Source organism: Strongylocentrotus purpuratus, unplaced genomic scaffold, assembly GCF_000002235.5.
Source record: "Strongylocentrotus purpuratus isolate Spur 01 unplaced genomic scaffold, Spur_5.0 spur5_contig_850, whole genome shotgun sequence".
Taxonomy (NCBI): Eukaryota; Metazoa; Echinodermata; class Echinoidea; order Camarodonta; family Strongylocentrotidae; genus Strongylocentrotus; species Strongylocentrotus purpuratus.
Window position 1 is genome coordinate 127626 of NW_022145558.1, and position 26592 is coordinate 154217.

General features: G+C 38.1%; 1 protein-coding gene across 1 annotated transcript; it reads right to left on the reverse strand.

The window, feature by feature from the left end:
• Positions 1-3534: 3534 nt before the first annotated feature.
• On the reverse strand, positions 3535-26248 carry LOC592772 (protein O-mannosyl-transferase TMTC3). The gene is made up of 17 exons (XM_792277.5): positions 26176-26248; positions 21605-21936; positions 20956-21174; positions 19772-19871; positions 19104-19219; positions 17917-18101; positions 16773-17025; positions 15764-15912; positions 14933-15019; positions 12733-12870; positions 12032-12260; positions 10282-10437; positions 9135-9295; positions 8355-8475; positions 6139-6240; positions 5034-5117; positions 3535-4434 (listed from the first exon to the last, which is right to left on the reverse strand). Exons 2-17 carry the CDS (start codon positions 21800-21802, stop codon positions 4195-4197), a joined length of 2538 nt encoding a protein of 845 aa, XP_797370.4. The 5' UTR covers positions 21803-21936; positions 26176-26248; the 3' UTR covers positions 3535-4194.
• Positions 26249-26592: the final 344 nt, after the last annotated feature.

The window sequence follows — 26592 nt, forward strand, 5'->3', positions numbered from 1 at the left end:
CACCCCCCTACTTCTTCCATTCCCGTAGTAGAAACTAAAACGCAGAAAATTCTGTTTCAAGCCAAATGGTACCAAAGCTACCCCTGGATCCATTACGAACCCTCCCTGAAACGGGTACTGTGTTTCTACTGTGCACAGGCAGAAAAACGCGGACTCTTGAAATTGGCCAAGAACAAAGAACCAGCATTTGTTTCAGTCGGCTTTTGTAACTGGAAAAAGGCATCACCCAGATTTGTGTGTTCGTGTGTGTGCACGCTTGTGTGTGTTTTTTTACCTCATTAAGTATGCATCAGATTGCACGATTTCAAGTTCAAAATTGCAAAAGCTCCCTACCGTGGGAGGGGGGACACCCCCCTCCCACACCCTCCCCCCGCTCGCCCTCGCTTCGCTCCCTCGCTTCGCGCCCTCACTAGCGTTGGCAGCCCAGTCATCCCCCCAGGTGTACGAACCTGTCTACGCCACTGGTTCAAATCCAACTTAAGTCGATCTTAGTCTTTGTGAAACACCCCCATGGAATGACAGGAGCATCACACTGACATCTAGATTTAGCTTGTTCAGAGCACTGGTAACACAAGTCTTTCTATATGGTTATGAAAGGGATAGTTGAGTTCTGTTTTCAGACTGCAAATGCCTTCAAAGTGCATGGTTATTGCTCTTATTCTTATCTATGACATTTATAGTTCCCTTTCAGAACCTAAAATTGCTATGAAGGTAATTTTAGATCCCAAAATGTGTGAAATTTAGCAATACTATCATACCAATTAAGCTCCACTTTCAAAAAAACATGGTGACCGTTAATTAATTATTTAATTAAAAATAACAATACATGAGCCGGCTTATTGTGGGTAATATAAGCAACACGAAAATGCCAACAAATAGCCAACATCAGCATTGGCTGAAATACGACGTAAAAGGCGTAAATTCAGGTTTTTTCAACGTTTTTTTCAATTTTTTTTAAAATATCTAATATTTGTGGTGGTACACAAGTATTAGAAATCGTTATATTTCAGCTGTCTCTGAACCGATTTTGATCAAACAAAGATGATTTTGTCATTTAAATATTATGTTCTTTCAAATTTGACACAATTATTTTGTGTAGCGCCCTCTGCAACAGAACGTAACAATCCCTTGAAACATGGACACTAAATGCAGAGATGGAAACGTGAAGCAATGCTTTTGAGATGAATTGTCTAAGAGAGCTTCTAGCATATCCACCAAACTTCACATACATCAAACAAACAAAGTGAGAGAGATAATGGGGAGTTATATGGGGGAGCAGGATCCCCTCATCACAATTGTGATATAGCTTGGCAAACACCATCTTGCAAGGAGGGATTGATGGGAGAAGAAAAAGAGGGGCAGGCCAAATAGGAGATGGGGGTGTTTCGCCAAGACTAAGATCAACTTTAAGTTGGACTTAACTATGGCAGGCCATTCATGCTGTTGGTTGCTCTCACTATTGTTCTCTCAATTATATGATCTTTAGATCATATTTTTTCCTTCAATAATGGACTATTAAAAAATGTGAATTTTGTAGATTTGTGACCACGATTTATACGTCCCTTGAATGACCAATGCCAGGAATGGTTAGGGAACTAGTGGCATGAATGGCCTGCCATAGTTAAGTCTAACTTAAAGTTGATCTTAGTCTTGGCGAAACACCCCCATCTCCTATTTGGCCTGCCCCTCTTTTTCTTCTCCCATCAATCCCTCCTTGCAACGTCCCTTGAATGACCAATGCCAGGAATGGTTAGAGGAACTAGTGGCATGAATGGCCTGCCATAGGTAAGTCTAACTTCAAGTCGATCTTAGTCTTTGTGGGACACCCCCATGGACTGATAACAGTAAGCAATGGACAGGTATGTCACTTGAGCAGTTAACAAGAACAGCTGTACACAGTTCATTGTCGCCCCAATGGCCTCCAAGCTATGAGACATAGATAGATAGATAGATCTGTATCAATGTTTAAAAACAGCAGACTGCTATTTGAACAGTAAAATATAAGACTATCATTTCTTTATCATACAATACTAAAAATTTCAGCAGATCTTTTCAAAGATTCTTTCACCTATAGTCAAAGCACTAAAGAAAATAAAGAAAAACAGGAGATTTGTTGACACAGTGTTATATTATATTGACATGTCAACAAAGAAAATCAGTGCCTAAGGCAGCACTATATAGCTCTGTTTGAATACCTTTGATATTCATCATAAATACAAACCAATATGCATAGTAAAATACACATGTACAAGAGCAAACCAATCGCACAAAATGCCTCGATTTTATCATACAATAATGTAACAATGTAAAAAGCACATCCACTTTGATATCAAGTGCCGAATACAAATCACTTTTACATGATGAAAAACTCCAATTTGGCACCAGTAAGCAGGATTTCAAACAAGATTATAAAATAAAACGGGCTTCTGATCTATAAAAACTATATGCATCATTGACGTAGTACTTCATTAGCATCTTCTGAACACATCATTCTATTTCAGTAACATTTATCAAAAGTCCGTTCACATATGATGGGATAAACTGCGGCAGTATCTTTTTCATGTTTAAAGCTTATCTGCCATAGTTTACAGGACGGATTAGACCGCCCTACAAGGTCACTGGACAGGTGGTTTTCTCATCGACTCAGCTCTCAGTTAACATAAGAAAAAGAGGATCATGGGGGACCAATGGTCACTGATAAGGCATTGTTTGTTGTATAGAGGGCGCAAGTAGCTACAAGTAGTGCAGTGGGCCTTTAAGTGAAGGCAAGCGGTGTTAAAAAAATTGTGGCTGCAACAACAACACATGCTCAATGTGTACTCTCTTATCTGTATGTTATAGAGTGGTGAAGGGTGACGTCATCAAAAATCTATTTTTATAATTTCTCAATTTTTTTCTTCATTTTCCGAAAGAGCATCAAAAATGATGTCTAAATGTTGAAAATCAATTGAATATGTTAAGTATTGGCTGAGATATGACCATCTGAATAAAAAGATTGCCTACGGGAACTCAGTGTTATATGCTCTGGCTCCTAACCATTAGGAGCCAGAGCATATGGGAAATATATTCATTCAGATGGTCATATCTCAGCCAATACTTACATATTCAATTGATTTTCAACATTTAGACATCATTTTTGATGCTCTTTCGGAAAATGAAGAAAAAATTGAGAAATTCTAAAAATAGATTTTTATGACGTCACAGCTTCGGTACTCTATAAGGTACAGAAATGTATAGCACATTACACTTTTATCTCTTTAAAAAACATTGTGGCTGCAACAACATCACATGTTCAAAGCGTACTCTCTTATCTGTATGTTATAAGGTACATAAATGTGAGGCGCATTGGGCTTATCTCAGTTTAAACTAGATAGATCTTCAACTGCGCTCAGTCGAAAAATGATGCCTCTACCATAGAGCGTTTTTTTCCAAACCAACACCGAAGCAATTTTTAAAATTGTTAAAAAATCCATTAATAGGTTCTCAGAATATCTTGATTACAAGCTATTTTTCATATACATGTATGACCCTTTGACCTCATGACCCTAAAATCTGATCAGTCTGTTAGCGCTGCAAGATACATACATGTCCTGAGTGTGATGGTAATCCATCCGACGGTTCTAATGATAATGCGATTACACACTATTTTTCATAGACATGTATGACCCTTTGACCTCATGACCCTAAAATCTAATCAGTTCATTGGCTCTGCAAGATACATACATGTCTTGAGTTTGATAGTAATTCGTCAATCGGTCCTAATGATAATGTGATCATGAGATATTTATGCATACATAATGAGCCCTGTGACCTAAGACCTCGTGACCCCAAAATCTGATCGGTTCTTTGGCTCTGCTAGATACATAAATGTCTTGAGTTTCATAGTAATCTGTCAATCGGTTTTTGAGATTAAGCGAGATGGACGAGACAGACAGACGGACGGACGGACAACCTGAAAACATAATGCCTCCAGCTACTTTGTGCGGAGGCATAAAAATTGTAGCTTCAGGTTCAGTGGGTAATCTCTTATCTGTATATTAAAGGTACAAAAATTTGAGGCTGATTAATTAGGATTATCTCATTTTATTCCATCTCGGCGGAAGACCGCTGCGGCAGTTTATCGCAGCATATGTAAACGGGGCTCTGGAAATAAAGCACACTGGAATCTTTGACGAAACTGTTTCACGTGATCCGTCACCTAACGCCCGTATCGCTGCTCGATTCCTTCTCTTGCTTCGCCGTTGATCTTTCCTTGATCTTCTGTCTCAGGATGCTCAGGTTGGTCCGCACAAATTCTGCATGTGGCGCCCTCTCCAGGACGTCCAACAGACATTGCTCACCCTCCATGAATAGACCTTTCTGGACCATGATGACGCAGAGGTTATGCTGGGCCTGGACGTTGGAAGGTTCTAGGTCCACTATCCGCTGAAACAACTGATGAAAAAGTATTTTATTTGAGAAAACATACTTTCATTCTTTTTTGTTTATTGACATTATTTGTGACCCAACACCACCAAACCACCAAAATGACGCCAGATTTTTTTATTTTTTTTTAATTTAAGTATGATTTTAATAGAGGAGGTTCTCAGCTTTAAGTGATATTTAACTCATCACAAATGGATTTTCAAAACCCCATTTACAGAGAAGGATGTCCAGTCCCAAAGAATATTATTTAGAGAAAAAGGGAATTAAAGTCTGTATTCTATGAAGCACCCTGATCCTGGAGGCATTGTACGTGCAAAGTGATATAAGGAGGATAAGAACTTAACACCAATGAATGTGAATGAACTATCAGATTGTCCTCTAATTTGGCATAACAAATAGCCACATCCAGGGGGGGGGGGTGTTTCACAAAGACTACGATTGACTTTAACGATTAGTTACAGCCAGCCTTACTTTATTCTACATTATATTCTTTTGTCATGTGTAAATTTGCAATATTTGTTTGTTATATATTTGTAAAAATGCAAAAGAAAAAGAAAATCAAACAGAAATAAATAAATCAAATCAAATCAAATCAAACTTATACTCACTTGTTGAGATTTGATGACGTCTTGGAGGGAATTAAGCATGATATCACCTAACAGGAGCATACTTTTGGTATGGTTAGGGTGATGCTGAAAGGGAAAAAAGATAATACTACTGATAACAACATCATAATAATCGTTCGTTCGTTCGTGCAAAGAATATCAGGGAGTACATCATCTAGATAAGAAGATCCTTATTAAGCCAACAGATTGTCTCATCATCGAGCTCACGAAGTCCGGAAGCGCCGTGGGGGACTTGTAGATCGGACAATCATCAATGACATGATCCATAGTAATAATATTAATAATAAATAATAATAATAATAATAATAATAATAATAATAATAATAATAATAATAGTAATAATATTAATGGACATGATGATAACGATGGAGATGATAACAATACTGATGATAAATGAATGAATGAATAAATTAATTAACTAACAAACAAATGTATAAACAAATAATTAAGTAAATAAATAAATAATTAACTAAGTAAATAGATAATTAAATAAATAAATAAATAAAAACATATTTAAATAAACTAAAAATAACAGCAGTAGCAAAAAATAAGATATTTAGAAGGAAAACGAATTGCTCTCAGCACCTGGATACAATCCTACACTTTAATGTGGTAAATAAATTTCTTTTTAAAGATTCTTTGTAGGTCTCAGGCGTTTATTTCAAATGTGCACCACATCCTGTGTAAGAGCCCCATTGCACTACTTATAGCTACTTGCGCCCTCTATATAGCAAACAAAGCCTTATTGATGACCGTTGGTCCCCCATGGTCCCCTTTTTCTTATGTTTATTGAGAGTTGATTTGATGAGATAAGCACCTGTCAGTGACCCTGCTATAAGTAGTGCGGTTGGGCTTTAAATTATGATGTATGGTATATATCTATTTGTAAATATATATATCTTATTTTTTTTACTTAAAATGAATTAAACAATTGCAAATTTGTTTTATTGTGATTCAGTGATACACTACTTCATTCCATCAAAATAATGATTTTGGGTTATTGAACATTTTCTGTGGAATTGCCCTTTTGTTGTGCAACCCTATGTTCATATGTAGAAGTACCACTTTTTGTTGTAATATACCATACCTGGAGGAGATTTTCTAGATATGGTTTGGCCTGGAGAGGGTGCTTGTCATCCGAATGAATCATAGCTATGTTGAAAAGGGCATGCCGAGAAGAAGGATTGATCTGGGAGCATAAATTGAAAACGAAAAAGAGCTTCATCCATTAATACCTGTAAATTCTTAGTTAAAACCTTGAACCACCTACAGTGTGATGCAGTCTCCGTTTGGGTCCCACATGCTAACATGAGGCATGTATTTTTTACTTGCAAGGTGCACACTCATATTCTATTGTACTGTAACAGTTTGAATTTGTCTTTATATTTCACTTAGTAAATTTCTTACCTTCTTCCTTTAATATCCACTATCACATATTCATTTACATATTTGCATTCTTCATTTGCATATTCATTTTGCCAGCTCATGTTCCCATTTCATTCACCTTCTTACAGCACAGTCTTTCAGTTGCACTACAGCCACACCCTATTTTCCTTCTTCACCTTCCAACCTGTTCCCTTTGTTGTCTTCTCATTCTCTATGCATGGTTGCCTTTTCCTGCCCTAGCAACATACACTTTCTCTTCTCTCATTCATTCTCTTTGCCTCTCACCTTTGATCTATCTAGCCTGTTCACCTCATTGGTTTCTCTTATCACATTTTGTTATGATGCCTGATTTAGAGACATGTTATAATTTTGGATATTAAAGTTAGTTCTGTTCCGTCCTTCTTCGAGTGAGATTGTCTTATCTACTGTCCTGAGTTACTTGAGTTTAGTTGGAGAGATTAGATTGATTGTGATGCAGCATGATTGATTTCGGTCAGCTATAATTTCCCTCGGTTAAATAAACATGTGACAGTACTAACATGTATGTGAAAATGCCACCTTACACTGACACACAGCAGAACATCATCCCCGGATACCAGAAGCTTCTGGGAGTTGCTTTTGATTTGATTTTATTTTATTTTATTTCTGCATTTTTTCCAAATAAAATATAACTGAATAACAAAGAACATATAAATGTAAGGTATAATACAACATAAACAAACAATAATTTCTTCATGTCAAAATGTTTTTTTTACATAATATATGTACATATATTAACGAAACTTAATATTTCCATAACATATTATCATAAATTTTAAGTATTATTTAAACTATTCTGTTGGAAATTTGCAGGAGGCCGCAATAATAAGCAAAGCTTGACAAGGATGGCGGCCTCAAAAAAAAAAAAAAAAAAATCTTAAGGTAAAAACTTAAACTGAAAAAGTGTTTGAAAGTGTTTTGTGTATGAGTTGCTGAAAGGGACTGGACAGGTTTGCAGGTGCACGGTTCATGAAGCAAAGATAATCATTCACAATTTCTCTAAATTATACAGATAATCTTGAATTCTAGTACTACTTATACATGTAGATACATTCTAACAGAAGTTAAAGATAAAGACCAGTTATGGTCATGCGATTGCACTGTGAAAGAAATGTTGTGGAATCATTCAGAAAAGGTTGATCATCTAGCATATAAGTATTGGTGTGTACTGCAAGGTTCTGGAATCATCAAAATAATAAGATCTTTGGGCCAGTTTGGGTAAAGTTACAAGCACTGTACACAGAGAGATGTGGGACTACCCTATATCTATCCAGTCCGGATAGATAAAATAATTAACCAAATATATCAATTAGTAGGCAGTTTCTTGGCAAAATTTGTATCATCACGTATTAGTCAAAACATATTCTTTCACATGATTGGTAATAAGAGCTTCCATTTCATTTTTTGAGAGGAGGGCATTTCCAAAACTGGTCTTTACCTTTAACATTTTTACAACAAATGTTGTTTGTTCAGATGAAATGAAACAATTTATTGTCATTCTAGCTCTTAAGTGATATTTTCTATATAGCTGAAACTGAATCTTCTCAACATACAATTTTTGTTTCCTAATCTCATTACATACACAAAAAAAAACAATAATTTGAGTCTGTCTTTATGTATGGGCAAGTCCACAGTATTTTGTTATCGAATACATCAAAACTTTAAGTATTTCTCATAACTTTATTAATTTAAAAGTCCTACTAAAGCTTGGATTAGAGGAAATATCAAGAATACTGATAGTGTTTCTGTTAATTATGTTCAGTATATTTTCATGAGACTTGGTAAAATAAGGGACACAGCATTAAGACCAAATACCGTTGAACCCTTGGAAAAATATGAAATATACAGAAACAAGTTGCAAAGGATAGTCTTACTTACCTCCAATGCTTTCTGATAATATTGAAGAGCTCCCGGGTTATCATTATCATCTACAGCTAGCATTCCTAGCGTAGAATAGCTCATCTCACTCTCTGGATCTATCTCTATCACCTTCTCCAGTCTAAAATCAGGAAGAAATTAATGCAGTAACCCCTACGTGCCAGCAAGATTACAAACAATTGTCAAATACAACTTAAGCCTTTTTGCGCTGTGAGTGGCAATTACAAATGTGGTCTTTGGAATGGGCATAATTACCAGAGGATGGGGGACTGCATCCCTCCCCTCTTTCCAAGGAGGGGGGGGGGGGGGGAGGGGGGAAGGATAATACTGTGAAAGTAAGGCCTCCCCTTTTTAGTACTGGTGTGTTGGCTCAGTCAGTAGAGCGTCTGCTTCTAATAATAATAATAATAATAATAGCCTAATAGTCCACTCCAAATTTTATTAAACCGAAACGGAAATTCTTTTTGCCCAATTGATCGTGAGCCTGGCAGCCACTGAGCAGCGCCAGATTGACGTTGCTCTATCCCTTATTGTTGAACGCCAAACAAGGTAGCAACAACTCCCATCTTTTAAAGTCTTTTGGTATGAGGCGGCCGGGGTTCGAACCCACGACTTCCCGGTTGTGAGGCGGACGCTCTACTGACTGAACCAAATTCATGACCCCATACCAAAACTTTGTATTACCTTTAAAAAAAAAGAATGTCCAGTCCCAAAGAATCTTACTCTACAGAAAAAGGGAATTGAAAGTTTCGTTTACTGTAATTTTGCAACATAACATACCTCTTGATAGCATCTTGCCTTCGAGCAGCATTGCCAGATTCCTGGATGTAAAGGGCGGAGTTGTATAGCGCCATCTTGTGCTTGGGATCTATCTCCACAGCCCGATCAAAATGCTTGAGTGCTTTCGGCTTCTGCCGTTTTTTCATGGCTACTATCCCAAGCTGCAGGGAGATGTGAAATGAGAAAATTATGTTTCCCTAAATAATACTGAATGTTAGTTTCGGAAAAAGAAGTGACATTTTCCTGAATATTTTTCATCACACTAGGCAAAACTGCAATTATAAAAGCAATTAAACTTTAAAATAAAATTATTTGAAATGTCAAGTGCTAATGGGTTAGAAGTCAACAGTATCACTATCATAAACATTATAATCAATTTCAACATCATTGTCGACATTATCATTACATCAACATCACTATCATCAACCCCATTATCATAAAACCTCATCATCACCATCGTAATTATCACTATCATTGTCATCATCACCACCACCGTCATCATCACCACCACTGCTATCCTAATCATCATCTTCATCATCATAATAATCATGAACCTTAAAATTTTAATCAGTCATCATCATCATATCATCATCACCATCACTGTTGTCATCAACATCGTTGAAACTATCCCCACCATGCATCATCATCATCATCATCATCACCATCATCATCACCATCATCAGCGTCATCATCACCATCATCATCATCATCATCACCATGAAGTGCCAGATAGGATGCCTAAAGTTTTTCCTGATCTTTTAACAAAATGTGACTATATTTCCAATAGCCTCAATTAAATTATGGCAAAAAACATACTTTGCATTAAAAATGTTTGTTATAATAAGAACGTTAATCTGCATCTGTCCAGTTCAACTGCAGTTAATACAGTTAAAAATGATTGAGCATCCCATTTGGCTTTTCATATTTAAGTCATTTGTAAAGTCATGCGTAACTTTATGAACAGCTTTATAAAACACCCCCTGGAGATTATATTATCAAAAAAACTTTTTAGAAGAGTACGAATTTACAAATAGTAAAAAAAAAAAAAAAAAGTGAAAGGCGTAAATATAATTTTAAAAAGAATCAAACGCCGATAATACCAAACAACAACAACAACAACACAAGAGCATCCATCAAGCCAACTTACATTGTAGTGTATATCTGCTTTGAGTGGTTCTAATTGAGCCGCTTGTTGGTAGAGGGACTCTGCTTCGTCTAACTGGCCTCTTTTCAGTAGAATCTCTCCTTGATTGATGTACGCTTCCACAAAGTCAGGACGCATCCTGATCGCCTTAAGGTAAAGCTGCAATCGAAGATAGGATAATTAAGGATAAGGCTATGCATAAGCATGTAATGAGGTACTTGAGGAGTACACACCCATGCTAATAGGCGGATACTCAAGTACTCGGCGGCCATTTTTTTTCTTTTTTTTGTACAGACCTCTTTATTTTTTAGACACGGCAGGGAAAACAAAATTGTTTTAAAATTGCCTTTTTATTGTGGTGATTTTACGCCATACTGCACGGCACTCGTAACTCCTTGCTACGGTAAATCATGTTTACGCCAACAGTCGCCAAGAGATGGCGCTGCTCAGATTTTTTTCTTTAGTTGTTGCAAGCGTCGTAGGAAGCACCCAGGCGCGGATCCAGGATTTCTGCGCACTAATTGGTTTCTTTTTTGTTGCCCCTGGAAAATTGAAAATCGTGCCGGCTGATATTTCGCTCAGTGGAGGGAGGGGGGGGGGGGGGTAGTGAGCACTAATTTTTCTTTTTCGCCCCCGGATATTTGAAAATCGGGCCGCCGATATTCGGCTCAGTGGGGGGGATGGGGGGGGGGGAGTAGCAACAACAAAAAAGGTACATTTCTGATCAAAATTTTTTTGGCGCCAGGAAGCACCCTAGGTCCGTCTACAAAATACACACGATTTAACTGTGAGTTGCAGTTGAAGGCGCCAATTTGTGCTTGTGAACTTCTCACAAATAATAGTAACAATGTTGTTTTTAAAACTAAAAATGGCAGACAAATTTTCCCCCAAGTTTAAACAGAAATCTGGACATTGGCAGCTAGTTTGGTCCTAGTTTCTGAGTGGTGAGTTGACAGTGACACCCTGTGTATGATGGCTCACGCCGAAAGAGTGGGTGTGCGACCTTCTGCACATGGAAGCTGAAGACCATCTCCCTTACTTGTTACTTGCTACTTGTAGAGATAATCCCGATGGCAGCTATCATACAGCTAAACTGGGAAGTCTGTGCAACGTGCTGGCATAGTGACAGTGCATAAAGTAATTCAAAACCTTTAAAGGTACTATGTCCCTTTTGCACGCCAAAAAAATGAAAAGGTTAAAATTCCAATGGCATTTGAAAGATAATACTGATTTAGAACTCCCCTTAAAAAGATGGGGCTTGAAAATGTCTTTAAGTGGGAAAATAACGACAATTAGATGTCAAATCGACTTAGGAGTTATAGAGCCAATAATAGTCTCGATTTTCAGACCATTGTACTGCATGGTCGTACGTTTTATGCTGCGCAAAGATTCAATCAGTTTAATTTTGGCCTTTACAAGAAGTGGGTTATTGGTATAGACAAATCCTTTACAGCTCATTTTATGTATGTTATTACCAAAGAAGAAGAAAAAGCCAGTCAGTCACTCAACACTGACAATAGTGTCTGACAGTAAAGTCTAGCAAGTAAATGGGTTCCCTTGCATAATTTGAATATACATGAAAGGACACTGCTAACGTTTAAATTTCACAGATAGGACATACATGACATATTCATAATTCCTGCAAAGTTCTACAGAATTTGAGGTTGGCTGCAAAAGGGACATAGTACCTTTGATTAATACACGAGGGCGGTTTATACACCATTAATTACGGTAATTAAAAGAATCATTGTACCTCTTCTGCTTCTTTGAGTCTGCTCTCATTCTTCTTGATCAGGTTCGCCAGGTTGAGGTACACATTGAGATGGTTTGGATCAATCTGGGCCAAGTACTGCTCTCCCTTCCTGGGCTGGGGCATCAATTTCATCGCTCTCCTGTATGCTGCCTCCGCCTCGGCCGGCTTACCGAGTTGACGGTACGTTCTCCCGACGTTGATCCATGACCCTATGTCATCTGGTTGGACCCTGTATTGACACAAAATGAGTTCTGGTAAAGCTGACTACTTTATGAAGTTTTCGCATTGTTTTTATGTTAGTTTGGAAGATTATCAAATGACATATCCTAGGTATATATATTTCCCTTGCTTTAAAAAGTATTGTTGGTTTGTATTATGGAATTGTGACTTTAAATTGACATAAATTATTATTTAATCTGAAGTTTTGTCTGATTTAAGCTCTGGTAGGGCTTTCAGCTCGACACAGTTAAATACCCAAATCTTACGATAACTCACATAAAAGATCTTTTTATTTGATGTTTTGTCTGATTCAAGCTCTAGAATGGCCATCAGCTCAATGTACTCTACCACTGAGCCATGATGCTAGCCCTAGGACACTGCTAGAGAAGTCTTGCTTTTAAGAAATTGTGTTTCTTTTGAACGAAGACCTTGATCTGTCACAATATCTTAGAGGAAAGGGTTTTACTCCATGGCACACTTACATTGCGGCATTATTGAAATAGATGAAGGCATCTTCCCAGCGGCTTTCTGCTTCCAAAGCGTGACCTACGTTGTTCCACAGCTTAGCGTTGTTCTGGGTAACCTTCAGGGCGGAGCTGAAGAGAGAATATTCACTCTCCCTGCAAAAGTTTCCATCAAATGAACTACTAGATAAGCTGATATATTTCTTTCACAAAAGGTTATATTGCTAAATATATTACTCATTGCGGATGTAGTATCGAAAATAATATCGCTAGTGATATTCGTTTGTCTCGCAATATGTGGTCAATAAGGAATCACTCCCCGTCCAACCGGCCAGCATCGGTTGATTTCATTCAGCAGACGGGCCCAGCCAGTGGGCCCGTTGATTGGTTGAGCACCGTGTGCGTCAGCCAATAGGTCTTGTGCATTAGCCGAACCAGCGGCCGAACCAGCGGCCTATTGATTGGTCAAGCACCGTGTGCGTCGACCAATAGGCCTTGTGCGTTATTGTTCCAATTATCGATCAAATTATTGACCACTGCGCCGGTCCTCCCGTAGAGTATAAAACACGCTTGTTTACATTAGTTTTTATCACCTGACGAAGTGTTGTAGCAGCGCACGAAACGTGATCTTTTAGATTCCTTATTGACCACATTTTGCGAGACAAACGAATATCACTAGCGATATTATTTTCGATAAGGTTATATTCTTCGCTCATAAATGTTGTGAAAAGAAAAAAAAATTCATATCAGTATCCTATATAACTAATAATGGGTGAATGAGGCATTCAAAAAATAAATCCATGTGTAAATGAATTGCAACTGCACACAACAAAGGCCCTATAGGTATTCAATGAGCTCTGTGTTATCAGATAGAGAACTTAAGGCACTATAAGAAACAAGATGAATACGACTTCCCCTGTATGTATGTTCATGGACGAGTGATCCTGTGACATCTGACCTCACGAACCCAAAGTTTTTATTTAATCTGTACATACTTGAGCCCAGTCTAGTCAACATTAGTTCAATGCCATCTAAGACTTTATTTGGACAACTGCACACAAGCGAATGGACTTGAATAACGGTCAGCGCGCGCTAGCGTTCGCGAAACAGACAAAGTTCTCGTCATGCTTCGGATTCGCGTACATGTTGCATGCACGTGAATATTGTGGTCGCGTCGTCCATAATCGTTTTTATACCCAATTGGCCCCGAGTCAGGCCACAGGAAAGACACATAGTCTCGTCATGCTACACCCCCTTCAAAGGGACATGTTCCCCGTATTCCAGAGGGCGTTCAAAATACGTACCCGCTGGCGGACGGTGCTAGCTGCCTATTGACACCAACAGAATATGGCTCTTACACAGATGGCATGTTCCGAATGCCCGCACAATGGCGATTATCGCATACATGTGCCGAAGTAATACCAATCGCAGTTCAGCTCTAAGATTCGGCTGCTGTTCGGCAGCGATCAGCTGGCTTGGCGAAGGCAGGCCGGGACGCGCGTACTTTGATTGACAGCTGTATGCAAATAAGAAGTCGATCTTCGGAACCAAGATGGCGATGACTAGAGCAGCGATAACTACACTGGCGGGAACGGGCCCCTTTAAGTTATCACAGTAATACAACATTTTTATGACCCTATGATCTTTCATCTTTGACCTCTTACACCCAAAATCTAATCAGTTCATCCCTGCATGTTCATTCATATCATCCAAGTCTGGTTTCATTGCTTCAATACTTTTCAAGTAATTGTGGTTATAAAGTATTTTCTGGCATGCTTCAACACTTTCTTGACCCTGTGACCTTTGACCTTTTCTGTCCAAAATCTAATCAATTCATCTTTGCAGGCTCATACACACTTGATTGAAGTTTGGTCAAAATCTGCTCAATGGTTCTTTATTTACCGCGCTAACAAAAAGACGGACGGAGGACCAACCGAAAACATAAAGCCCCTCGCACCGCCTTCGGTGGTGGAGGCATTAAAAAGTTACCTCATTATATCTGAAAGGCCTAAATTAAATACTGATACATACTGCAAGTTAAGCTGACAAGCAGCTAATTAGGGGTCTTGAGTGTATGGGCCCTATTTTTCCTAAAATATAATTTAATTACAAGGCCGAACTGTAAACTTTCTATAAATTCTAGTTATTTGGCAAGAAAGATCTTACGCACGTGAGCTCCAGTCTGATTTTTTTTTTTAAATAATAAATTGGGACGTACCAATCAGGATTCCTTTGGATAGTTTTCCCAGCATGCAAGAGTAGGATGACGGCAAAGATGCCACCAACGACATACCTCATGGACCTTCTATGGAGATAAATGTTAGATTTTTTAAATCAACAAAATATATCGCACTTACTCCTCATTATACTATTAAATGTGTCACAGTTTACCAAAATAAATATGCAATAATGATAATGGAAATTAGGATGAAGAGTTGTGAAAAACTTATAACAGCTTCACAAAAATGCTACTAATTACTAATTAAACTAGATGGATGTTCCACAATAGAGCTATTTAACAAACCACAACAGAAGCAATTTTTCAAATTCAAGTTTGATTGTAATAAATTAACAGGTTCTCGGAATATAGTGATTACAAGCTATTGTAATCCATTAACAGGTTCTCAGAATATTGTGATTACAAGCTATTTTTCATAAACATGTACACGTATGGCCCCTTTGATCTTTGACCTCATGACCCTAAAATCTAATCAATTCATTGGCTGTGCCAGATACATACATGTCCTAAGTTTGACAGTATCCATCCATCGGTTCTAATGATAATGGGTTCACAAGCTACATGTATTTTTGTATACATAATGAGCCTAATGACCTTTGACCTCATGACCCCAAATTCTACTCGGTTCATTGGCTCTGTAAGATACATACATGACACAATTTGAAGCGGAGCCATACAAATTAAAATATAGCATAGGGGAAACATATCAGTACTTTTTCTATACAAACACCCAAAAGTTCCAGTCATGAAAAGGGTTCCAGTGACCAGAAGTGAATACTTGCAAGAAAATTGATTGAATCAGTATCCTACCTATTTGCTTGTAATCTCTCCATCGCTATGGCAACGAGCAAACAGTATCCCATACTAGGAGTGTAGAGCACCCTCTCGGCAACAACGAACCCAACTGGGAAAAACAAGTTACTAGCTGGCAAGAATGGCAGGACAAGAAACGATAAAGCCTGGAAAATAATGTTTGAAGAAGACAGACATAGGAGAAATACACATATCAATACAAACCAAGCATTTTAAATACTTTAAGGCATAAGACATAGAGTCTTGGGCAGCGTCTCAGGAAACCATCATAAGTACAAGTTTAACAACATTCCATTGAAATGCTTGCATTAAGTTTAACACGCGTTTCAACCGGATGTCGGTGAAGTTGCACTTTTGACGGTTTCGTGAGACGCTGCCCTGGTAGACTGTATAGGACCCGTGCTGTAAAGTACTAAAGGCAAAGGAATAACATCATGAACGTGCATAGACTATTAGTATGTCTTCATCTAAATTACATTTCTGTATCTCATCAACACACATGTGATTGTGCTTAGGGACCTTTTTTACAAGAAGATTATTTCCTTCTGATCCCAACTCCTATTCATGTACACATACATGTATATACACCAGATCGAGGTTTACAAGGAAAAACGCAAACGAGGATTAAAGGTAGTTCCTTTTTGGCTAGCTTTGTGACCAACAACTATAAGATGGTTGCCATGACATCTGAATAATTTTAAGTCAAACATTACAGCATACAGAATATGACCTTTGACCTTCAAACCAAAATCTTACTAATGTTATCCTTTCATGCGCTTCTACATAGGTGTACTTGAACCAAATTTTGGATAACATCCCTTAGACTGTTCTGCAATGAAGTTACTAGAGTAAACCAATAACTTCAGACAGAACAATGCATGCAAGTTACTTTATAGTAGCGACGACCACAGAAAGATGGAAAACCTCTAAATGATTATAATGCATCTGCACACTTCTCATTGAAGGCTATATAAATTGAAGAAATGAAATATAGAAATTAATTTACCATTATAAGTTGGCATGAAATTTTCTCTTCTGCAAATACTGCATACAGCACCAGTAGAAAGAGGCAGGTCACCAGTAAAAGGGTTGCCAGGTTACGAGGGTCACTGAGAGAGGTCACCAGTGGGATGGTTCCCATTGTCCAATCACAGAGCAGAGTTGAGGGACAGAGGAGGAGCCAAACGTTGACTGGCAGAAGGTATAAGTGGGTCAGGTGACGGGTTGGGAAGGGTGACAGGGCAGCTGGGTTATCAAATCTTGGTATAGATATTGAAAACACCAGGAGTTTGATAGGGTATGTGACATGAAAGATGGAACAAAAATTAATGACAAATACGCTAATGCTAAAAATACGTTAGAGTATTGTCCCATCCAATTTTTTTCTTAACAGTCTAAACCATGTAAAAGAGTTTAGAGCGCCATCTCATAAATGGTAATTAAATTTATGAACTCATCTCCATTTACTCCTGTATTATTTCATAGATCAACCATAGAACATCGTTTGTTGGTTGTCGGTACCAGTGATGGAACATGGGGGTCCTGCTACAGCACACTCATTCAGAACGTGCTCAACAGTCTGAATTTGACCACATGGACACAGGTCAGAGTCTTTGAGACCCCAAGGGGAGTGTTTCACACAGACTAAGATCGACTTTAAGTTGGACTTAACTATGGCAGGCTGTTCATGCCACTGTACTTTGCTCTCACCATTTACTGGCATTGGTTACTCGAGGGACGTACAAATCGTGGTCACAAATCTACAGAATTTATATTGATAGAGTTGATAGTTCATTATTGAAGGAAAAGATATTATCTAAAGATCATGATTGAGAGACCAATGGTGAGAGCAACCAGTGGCATGAATGGCCTTCCATAGTTAAGTTCAACTCAAAGTCGATCTTAGTCTTTGTGAAACACCCCCCAGAGCTTCATGCTTGCTGCATTTACTCATGTCAAGAGTACTTATGGGAGAACTATGTAATTACCAACACTATCTGAATTCCTAAATTCAACCCTAGAAGACATACTATAGCTACCCCTAACCGTGACCAACTACCCAAATTGTAACCATAACTTTATATTTTTGACAAGCTAAAGCCTAGGGAAATTATTGCCATAGCAAATGTTGTGTCACTCCATTGTAATACCTGGTAAAGGAGGGCAACTTTGCCCCCATGATGATCATCCGTCCCCATAGTAACAGCCCAGATGATGCTATCAGGTATCCCAACCTAGGAGCAGCCCTCCACAAAGCCTGAGAATTGGGTGATGAGCTCTGCGATGCCTTTGAACCTCTCGATTTAGGATGTTGCATGAATGCCTTAAGTGAGAACTGTACAAAGAAGGGATAAATAATTACATTAGTCTGCCTGTGATTACAAATCAGATGAGATGGACAATTGAACACAATAGCTTAATTTATTTGGTTTGTTTTTTTTACCCGACTGGGTCTCAGCTACCATAGTACGGCCGTAGGAGCTATTTGAAATTTATCAAAATTTACCGGGAGCACAGGTAAATCTTTATATTCAATTTTTCTCGAAAAACAGAAGCGTTTTAGGGGCTAAAATTTATAGTGCTTTTATTACATCCACAGGGGCATCCAAATATATCAAAATTGTAAAGAATCACTATCTACCCATTTCTCAAAATTTCCCAAAACTTTGTAATACCTTTAAAGTGACTTGGTAACATTGTTGAAGGTTGATGAAAAAATTGCTTAATTTTTGTATAAAATGTTACTTACTATATTCCTTCTACTGTGCTAACCCTCTGACATGCAAAAAATCCTGAAAAAATTCTCAAACCACGAAGATATCTATGGTTTTCTTTGACGGAGTCGATGTATGACAACCTCTAACAGTGATTAACAGTAAATTCTCCCAACCATTTTTGAATTTTCCCCAACTGTTTTTAATAATGTTTAACATACATACATACACCTTCTAATGTTTAACATACATACACACACATTCTAATGTTTAACATACATACATATACCTTCTAATGTTTAACATACATACATATACCTTCTAATGTTTAACATACATACACATACCTTCTAATGTTTAGCATACATACATATACCTTCTAATGTTTAACATACATACACATACCTTCTAATGTTAAACATACATATACCTTCTAATGTTTAACATACATACATATACCTTCTAATGTTTAACATACATACACATACCTTCTAATGTTTAACATATACCTTCTAATGTCTGACATATATACATATACCTTCTAATGTTTAACATGTATACATATACCTTCTAATGTTTAACATATATACATATACCTTCTAATGTTTAACATACACACATACCTTCTGTAGGAAAAAGATTTCATAGATGCAGCATATGCCAACCACAGTAATGCCCTGTTCTTTGGAGATGGTTGCCATGGCAATGAGCAAACCCGACCACATCATATACTTCCAGTCTGTTAAAATGAAGCAAAGAAGGACCCAAGGGTAAAAATAATTTTAAAATTAACACTATCAGCACGGTGGGGGGGGGGGGGTAAAAAAACTGCAATCAAATATTGTTGTTCTTCCATTATTGTTGTTCTTCCAACTACTGTTTGTGTTAAGCCTCGGTCACAAGTGCCATTACGAACTGCTCCGAACGCCTTACGAACGATTTTCAGACAATGGAAATTCGGGAAGACAATGGAAAAACGGAGATTCGTACAAAATTACCGTTCGTACAAACGTTTGTGACCGTAGCATTACACTTTGGGAATTGGGAATGTAAATAAATACTAGCTCAGATGGGAATAATGAAAGAAGAGTGTGATTGTGAGTGGTTCAGATACTTTTCATGCCACATGAACTAAACTTTGACAGTTTCAAGTCGTGAAAGTCTGTTGCTTTGAAAATGGCTGTTGTTTACGCTTCAAGAAAGTTTCTTGTTTTAAAGTGATTAGATGACCCCCCCCCCCCCCCCCCCCCCAATAAGAAGAAAAATGAGGTATAAAACATGGACAAATTACTTGTGGTGTTATTGGCCTCGGCTGCTTTGACGTAAGCCATGAACGATAGTAGCATGAAGACAGAGGACAGCAGTTCAGCTCTACCGACCACTCCAGTAACCTACATGTACATAGAAATGCAAACAAGAAAATGATTACTGATTTACAAAGAATGATAAAGCACCTTAATAATAATAATAAAACGGTGCTTATAAAGCGCTTTCCAACAAGGTCTCGAAAACGCTATACAAAATACAATGACAAGCAATTATATATTCTTCTTCTTCTTCCAGTTAAGTACAGACCGCCGTGGGCGTATTATCGTACTTGTGCTTGTCAAGTGCCTAGATGAATAGTGCAAGTAAAAATCTCACTACAAGTTGATACTATGTGCGTCTAAAAAACAGGAGAGGCTCAACAAAGCCTCATTTGTTACACCCCCTGCTTGAAAATCACTAAGGAGGTGCTGTTGACTAAACTCGGGGGAAGAGAGTTCCATAGTCTGATCGCATCAGGAAAGAATGTCTTTTGATATGTTTGGGTTCTGGGTTCTATTAAACAAAAAATTACAAATAAACCTACAAATTACCTTATAAGATGTAAGAACCTAGCAAGGATCAAGACCCAGGACGCAACATTTTTAAACCTAACCTTGCCCTCCTGCGCTGCATATTAATATTTGAATATATGAATATTTTTGTTGGTACGGTGAGGAGATCAAAATTAAATCACTCAGATTCTGGACTTAACCAGTATCTCGCAATGATTATGGACAATTTATGACATGGGTAAGCATTCGTTTACGGTAAGCCACCCGATTTTCTCGCAATGTCATTGACTTCAAGCTTTTCACTTGTAATTTTTGTATCAGATTCTGTGTGCATGCGTATCATGAATATTTACGACTAGCTCATGACGTATGGTTCATATTGAGCCAATCGAATGCAGCGATAGGATGGCTAAGTTAGGTTAAAAAAAGACGCACCCAGGACAGCTTGTTTGCATGAAATCAGAAGCTGTCTCGTATTTGGTGAATAGTGGGAGATTGCAAATGCTTCATCCCACAGAATAACTGAGTAATAAAAAATTAAGTAAAATACTTTGCAAGCAGGTAAGGATGCTCACTGCAAACAAGGAAACCCTTGCAAGTTCCAAAGTTTTATGTTGATGTGAAGGTTTCTGCTTTTAAAAATTGATAAACATACCGCTTCAGTGTGAACAGCATGTACAGCAAAGAGAAGAGATGCGTTGACACTACTCTCTTCATCTACAATTTGTTTGGCCGCTTTCAAGAAGAGGACACACACCACCCAGTGCAGCACCACGTTGACAAGGTGATAACCCCATGGGTTCAGTTCTCCAAGAGCGTAGTTTAGACGGAAGGTAAGAACACACAGAGGACGGTATGACTTGTGACTTCTTTCCTGTTAATTGAAGGGGAAAATAAATTTAGTCTTCAGAATGGTTGTAAAACTATTCAATGTATTATTTTCATCCAATGAATCGAACAAATTTTTCAAAAATAAGCAGAAAAGATCCTGTGTTATATTGTATTTGATATTTCTTCCACAAACACATTAGAGGTCAATTTGCAACATATAAATCTGTGTTTGTACAGGCACTTTAATACTCCAGTGTAAAATTAACATAGATATGCATTAATTAATTGTTTAGTTGTCTAGCTTTGCTTTTCTTCAATATTTCTAATAGAAAAAAGCTATTTACATAAAAGATCAGACAATTTGCTTTATAAGTAGGGGTCTATTGAATAACTATATGTCTAGCTTTGCTTTTCTTCAATATTTCTAATAGAAAAAAGCTATTTACATAAAATTTTTCAAAAAAATTCTCAACCTTGTGCATGGGCATCCCCCAGAAATCATTCGAAAACAAATCGAAGGTGGACGAGTCTGGCCGGAGGTCTTTGTTCTCGACGATCGCTGACCGGTCATCAAAGACGAATCCACAGGAGAGGGCGTTAGAGTAGCAAGCCAAGACCAGAGCCAGAAGCCCAGCAGAATAGAAGAGCTCACGCTGGGAGGCAGTTGCCATGGCTACCAAGTCTTTCCTTCTTCGGAGTCTGCACCCTGTATATATCTGCACAAGGATCCTGGCCAGCAGGCTCACACAGGCTCCTCACAGGCACACACAATGCACAATCTTCAAGGCCTTGAAGCAGCACTTTCCTTGGAAGAAGAAGAAAGAACTTACAAAGTTATTCCATATACTGACAGAATAATGGTAGATGAAAAATTATATACACTGTATGTCTCCAATTTAAGCCCATAAATGATGATCATTCACATACCCCCCCCCCCCCTTAAAGGCCCACTGCACTACTGGTAGCTACTTGCGCCCTCTATATAACAAACAATTCATAATCGGTGACCATTGGTCCCCCATGATCCTCTTTTTCTTATGTTAACTGAGAGCTGAGTTGATGAGATAACCACCTGTCCAGTGACCTTGCAGAGCGGTCTAATCCCTCCTGTAAACTACGGCAGATAAGCTTTAAAAGAGAATTAACCTCTCAACTATGAAGCATTATCATGACATAGAGAGTAAAACAATGTGTCATTTGATTTAAAAAGCATTGCTGTAGACCAAATATCATTGTCTTGCAAGGACAAGAAAGAGACCCTACTTCGCCATATTTACGAGGTCGTCTGCTGCCCAAGGAAGCTGCAATTTTGTAGAAATTTCCCTTCAAAACTTTCAGGTTGTTACGTATTGCACGGAGAACTGATGTAGCGCGGCGCGCGTGTTATATGCAATACAGGTCACACATGGTGTACTGCCAAGTGTTTGGTTGTAATAATTGTTCCTCGAAAACCAAGGGGAAATCGATTCATCGGTTTCCAGCTAACAATGGAAGTTACAAACTGATTCAGCCGAGGACGCAGATTCGAAACTGAGTCAATTCTTTTGGATGGTGACATTTACAGGTCGGTCCCCAGACGTAAATAATCATTTCTGATTGATACACGTCTGTAAAAACCCAAACACACACACACACACGGTTAAAAATAGGATTGCATTGTCCTGAAAAAAACGCCTAAAATTCAACCAAATGAGCTTCAGGGTTGACCTTGGACTAGTTATTCGACATTCTGCATCAAGAAGGTATTGCTGATCATTTTAGTATCCCTTTTAATCATTAAATTTTAGAGCATTTTTAGGTTGTTCTGGAAGTTTCAACTATTTTGGAAAGAATTAACTGTAGAATTACTGCATAACACTCATACAGCGCATTATACGGTAGCAGTATATTTACGGAAGTGCCAGTCAGAGGTCAACACCATTGTACCAAGATCATAAAGTCACACGCTACACATGAAAAGGAGCTGAGCTGTATCGCTCTGTTAAGATATTCGCCAATATTTCGTTATTTTTACCTCTAATTTTTAATTTTCATAGGCAATTAGGAGTAGAAGTGGCATAAAAGTCATCGAGGCCACTGTCCAATATTCGTCGGGTGCAGAAAGGTGGAATTTCGGACACATTTTAGGGTTTGTTTAAACATACTTGTGGCTTGCTCCCAGTAAATAAGATCGATTGATCGATCTGTATTGAAAAAACAAGTCAGAAAAAATCTTGGAACCAGCGGGATTTGAACCTGCATCTAGGCCTACTGCTTGCCGGGCAGCAACTATACCACCAGGCCATCACTGGTCCATGGCACAGTCACGATGAACTAGAATCAAAATACCTAAGCCAGGGCTGTCAACCCTCCCGCATTTGGAGGGAGTCTCACGCCACCACGTTCATTCTCCCGCCGCCCCAAAAGCTTGTAGCGGGAGACTCCCGCCACCACTTCTTCCTCCCGCTCTCCCGCCAACTATGTTGAATCTCCCGGTTTATGACAAAACCTCCCGCCAAACCCACGAAGAAAAAAAAATTTCTCCCAGGAAGCATTACATTTATGAAAAAAAATGTAGGGTTTGTTTACATGCCTCTCTGTGCACGTGCGCTTGTATGGGAACCGTTTCAGGCTTGGAGGTATCAATATCATAAAAACATTGCCACCAAGCCCTCACGGCCACTCCAGCAAAGCATAGAGAGTCAATGCCAATGCGTATAGACCTCTAGCACTGCATGCTTGCTGTGAGGCGGGTATTTTTTAGACCCATATACTGTTTCGCCGAGCGATGATTTTTGCTTGGTTTAGATTTTCTTTTTTTTTGCTCTTATAAGCTACCATAGGTTAGGTTCGGCACTGTCGCCATGTTCTTCAGTCAGCACAGAACGCAGTCAGAAATGTAGTCAAGTTTGACTAGTTTACCAGTTAACCCGTCAGTTGCCATTCAAGTATTCCCGACGAAGTTTTGTCCCGCCACAGAAGTGAGTGTTTAGATTAATATAAACTGGAATGTGAACTCATAAAACAGAAAATAAGATAGATTCAAGTTGAACTGTAAAACGGACTCTAAAGAACTGTAATTAACTCATTTGCATAATGCACGTGTGGCATTAATTCCAAGATGGCTGCACCTAAAATGGCCGCGCCCATGACACGTACTTTTCGTCTTGTGTTTTTCCAGTTAAATGATAATTGTCAAAACAGAATTACAATATTAAGCAAATATTGTTTTATGTCATTTATAGAGTAAACCGTGTATATATGTAGAAGTCCTAAAGATAAAGGATGATTATATTTGTGCATGCTAGAATCTTGGATTTTATGCAGTTTGTTTGGGTGACAAAAGTTGGTCTGTGGAATTTGATTTAGCTTGCTTAAAAGTTGCAAGACACCATTTATTGACTAGGTGAAAGGTTAAGCTTTGCACCTCTGGCATGGTATTTAGAGTCAGAATTGAAGACAGTGTTTAATCATTTTTAAGAGTTAACAATGTAACTTGAAAGGCTTGCTGTAGTGCATGTGTGGATTACAGGAGTAGATTACAGATGTAAATTACAGGTGTAAATTACAAGTTATGCCAGATAGTTTATTTTGTATTGAAGTGTAATCTCTAGATTATTACTGGGAAGTTTTATGTAAGTAAGATATTTAAGTTTAATTCATCAAACAGGGTTAAATTGTATGAAGTCATTTTATAAGACAGTTTTTCTTAGGCCAGCATAAATATGCAAATTAGGTGCCTGTCAAAGTCAGCCGAAGGTCATATAGCACATTTAAAGTGACAATCTATTGTTGAGGTTTTTAGAAGGAATTTAAACTATGAAGATAGATGAGAATTATCAAGCTTGTGTATGGATGCAAGATAAAGATGTTTACAGTTATTTTGGTTCATGCAAATTGGCAGTGATCTGTTTAAAGGGAAGTCTGGTCGGTTTTAGAAACTCTGAAAGTATGAGTATTTGAAAGTAATGCATATTAGAAAATGCATAAGGTTTTGTAACCATTGGTTACTCTGGATTTTTGTTAGTTAAAGGACGAGGTCAAGATTGACAGTTTATAGAACAAAAGCAAATGTGTTTACATGAATCTTTATAGATACAGTTACTTGGTTTGTTCAGATAATTTGGATTAGTCTATATATTGCATTCTTGTGTAACATGAATGATATACTAAATCTGTCTTTGTTATTTTATCTGTCTTTACAGATCGAATAAATAAGCTTCACAGCTTAATATCTCCATTTACGGCTGGACTCCCAAACTTCATTTTTCCCTTTCCTCAACTATTCATATACAAATACACACACCACACAATATTGCATTGACTGTACACAATCATGTCGATGCAGCTGTAAGCAAAGTTTGACACTAAAAGTTAGACTTACAATTTGAATTTTTAAATTATTATTTTTAACATCAGTAAGTTAAAAAAAATGTATTTTACTGCTATTTACTAATTTAGGTGTCATCGATTGTCACTTGTCTTAAGTACCGATTTTGAGTGAAATCAGTTGAGTTTTGTACAGTGGTGTTTGAAATGTTGAGAATCAAAAGCACAGCTTTTACCTACACAGCCAGGATAGTGATGCTCCTAAAAGTGTGCTCACGGCCTTAGTTTTAAGAAATGACCCATATCTTATCATATCAGACGGTTATTCCTTCTATAGAGTCTACCTGCCCATACCAACGCGCATCCAATGCAGTCAAGAGGGGCACATATAAGCTGAAGCTGCAAGCCTCAACACCATAGTAAACCAAAATTAGCGAATTTAATGTAGAACCTAGATCTATAGCGCGTAGCGGGAGCCGGGAGCCGGGAGCCGGGAGCGGGATGGACAGCGCGGATGCGGGCCCTGTGCCCGGCCTGGCCTGTCTGGCCTGTCTGCCCCGTCCCGGCCGTACCGGCATACCGTACCACGGTCCGGCGCCGGTGAGTGAGCGCCGCGATCATTCGAGTTTCAGGCTTTCAGCTATTGCCTAGGTCCCTGGTATCAGCAATCTTAGAATCGCAAAAAGCTGGTATATATAACGGTAGCATGCATTGAAATAACAACGGTATATCGTACCTCTAAAAGTCAGAAACTGACGACAAGTCGTTGATACAGCTACAGGTCAAGGAAAAATTTGATAGGAATGCTTATGGAGAGCCAAATGTAGGCCTACTTATTGTTGAACTTTAAAACAATTTTTGTTTAAATGCTACAAGATTAATCCACCAAAAAAGGCTTAATTTTGTCGGTCATTTGTTTAATAAAATAAAAAAATCTTTGTCCAAGTGTTTGTTCCGATTTTTGTATTTCTTTTATTTGAGTAAAACTAACGAGGTAATTAAGGAGGAGCCTATGAAAAACTCCTTTATGGGAAAACTATGCAGAATTTGTTTTATCAAAGAAGTGATTGTTCAAGTTCATTTAATTTTTTTTTAAATACGCTGAATTGGGCAAAGTACTTTTATGATATATACGCACCTTTTTTTTTTGTCA

Coding starts and splice junctions, on each gene's coding strand:
- LOC592772 (XM_792277.5), bottom strand. CDS start 21,802: ATGGCAACTGCCTCCCAGCGTGAGCTCTTCTATTCTGCTGGGCTTCTG. Junction 21,175..21,604: donor GGGGGATGCCCATGCACAAG/GTTGAGAATTTT, acceptor TTCAATTAACAG/GAAAGAAGTCACAAGTCATA. Junction 12,871..14,932: donor ATCCAAAGGAATCCTGATTG/GTACGTCCCAAT, acceptor AAACTTTTGCAG/GGAGAGTGAATATTCTCTCT.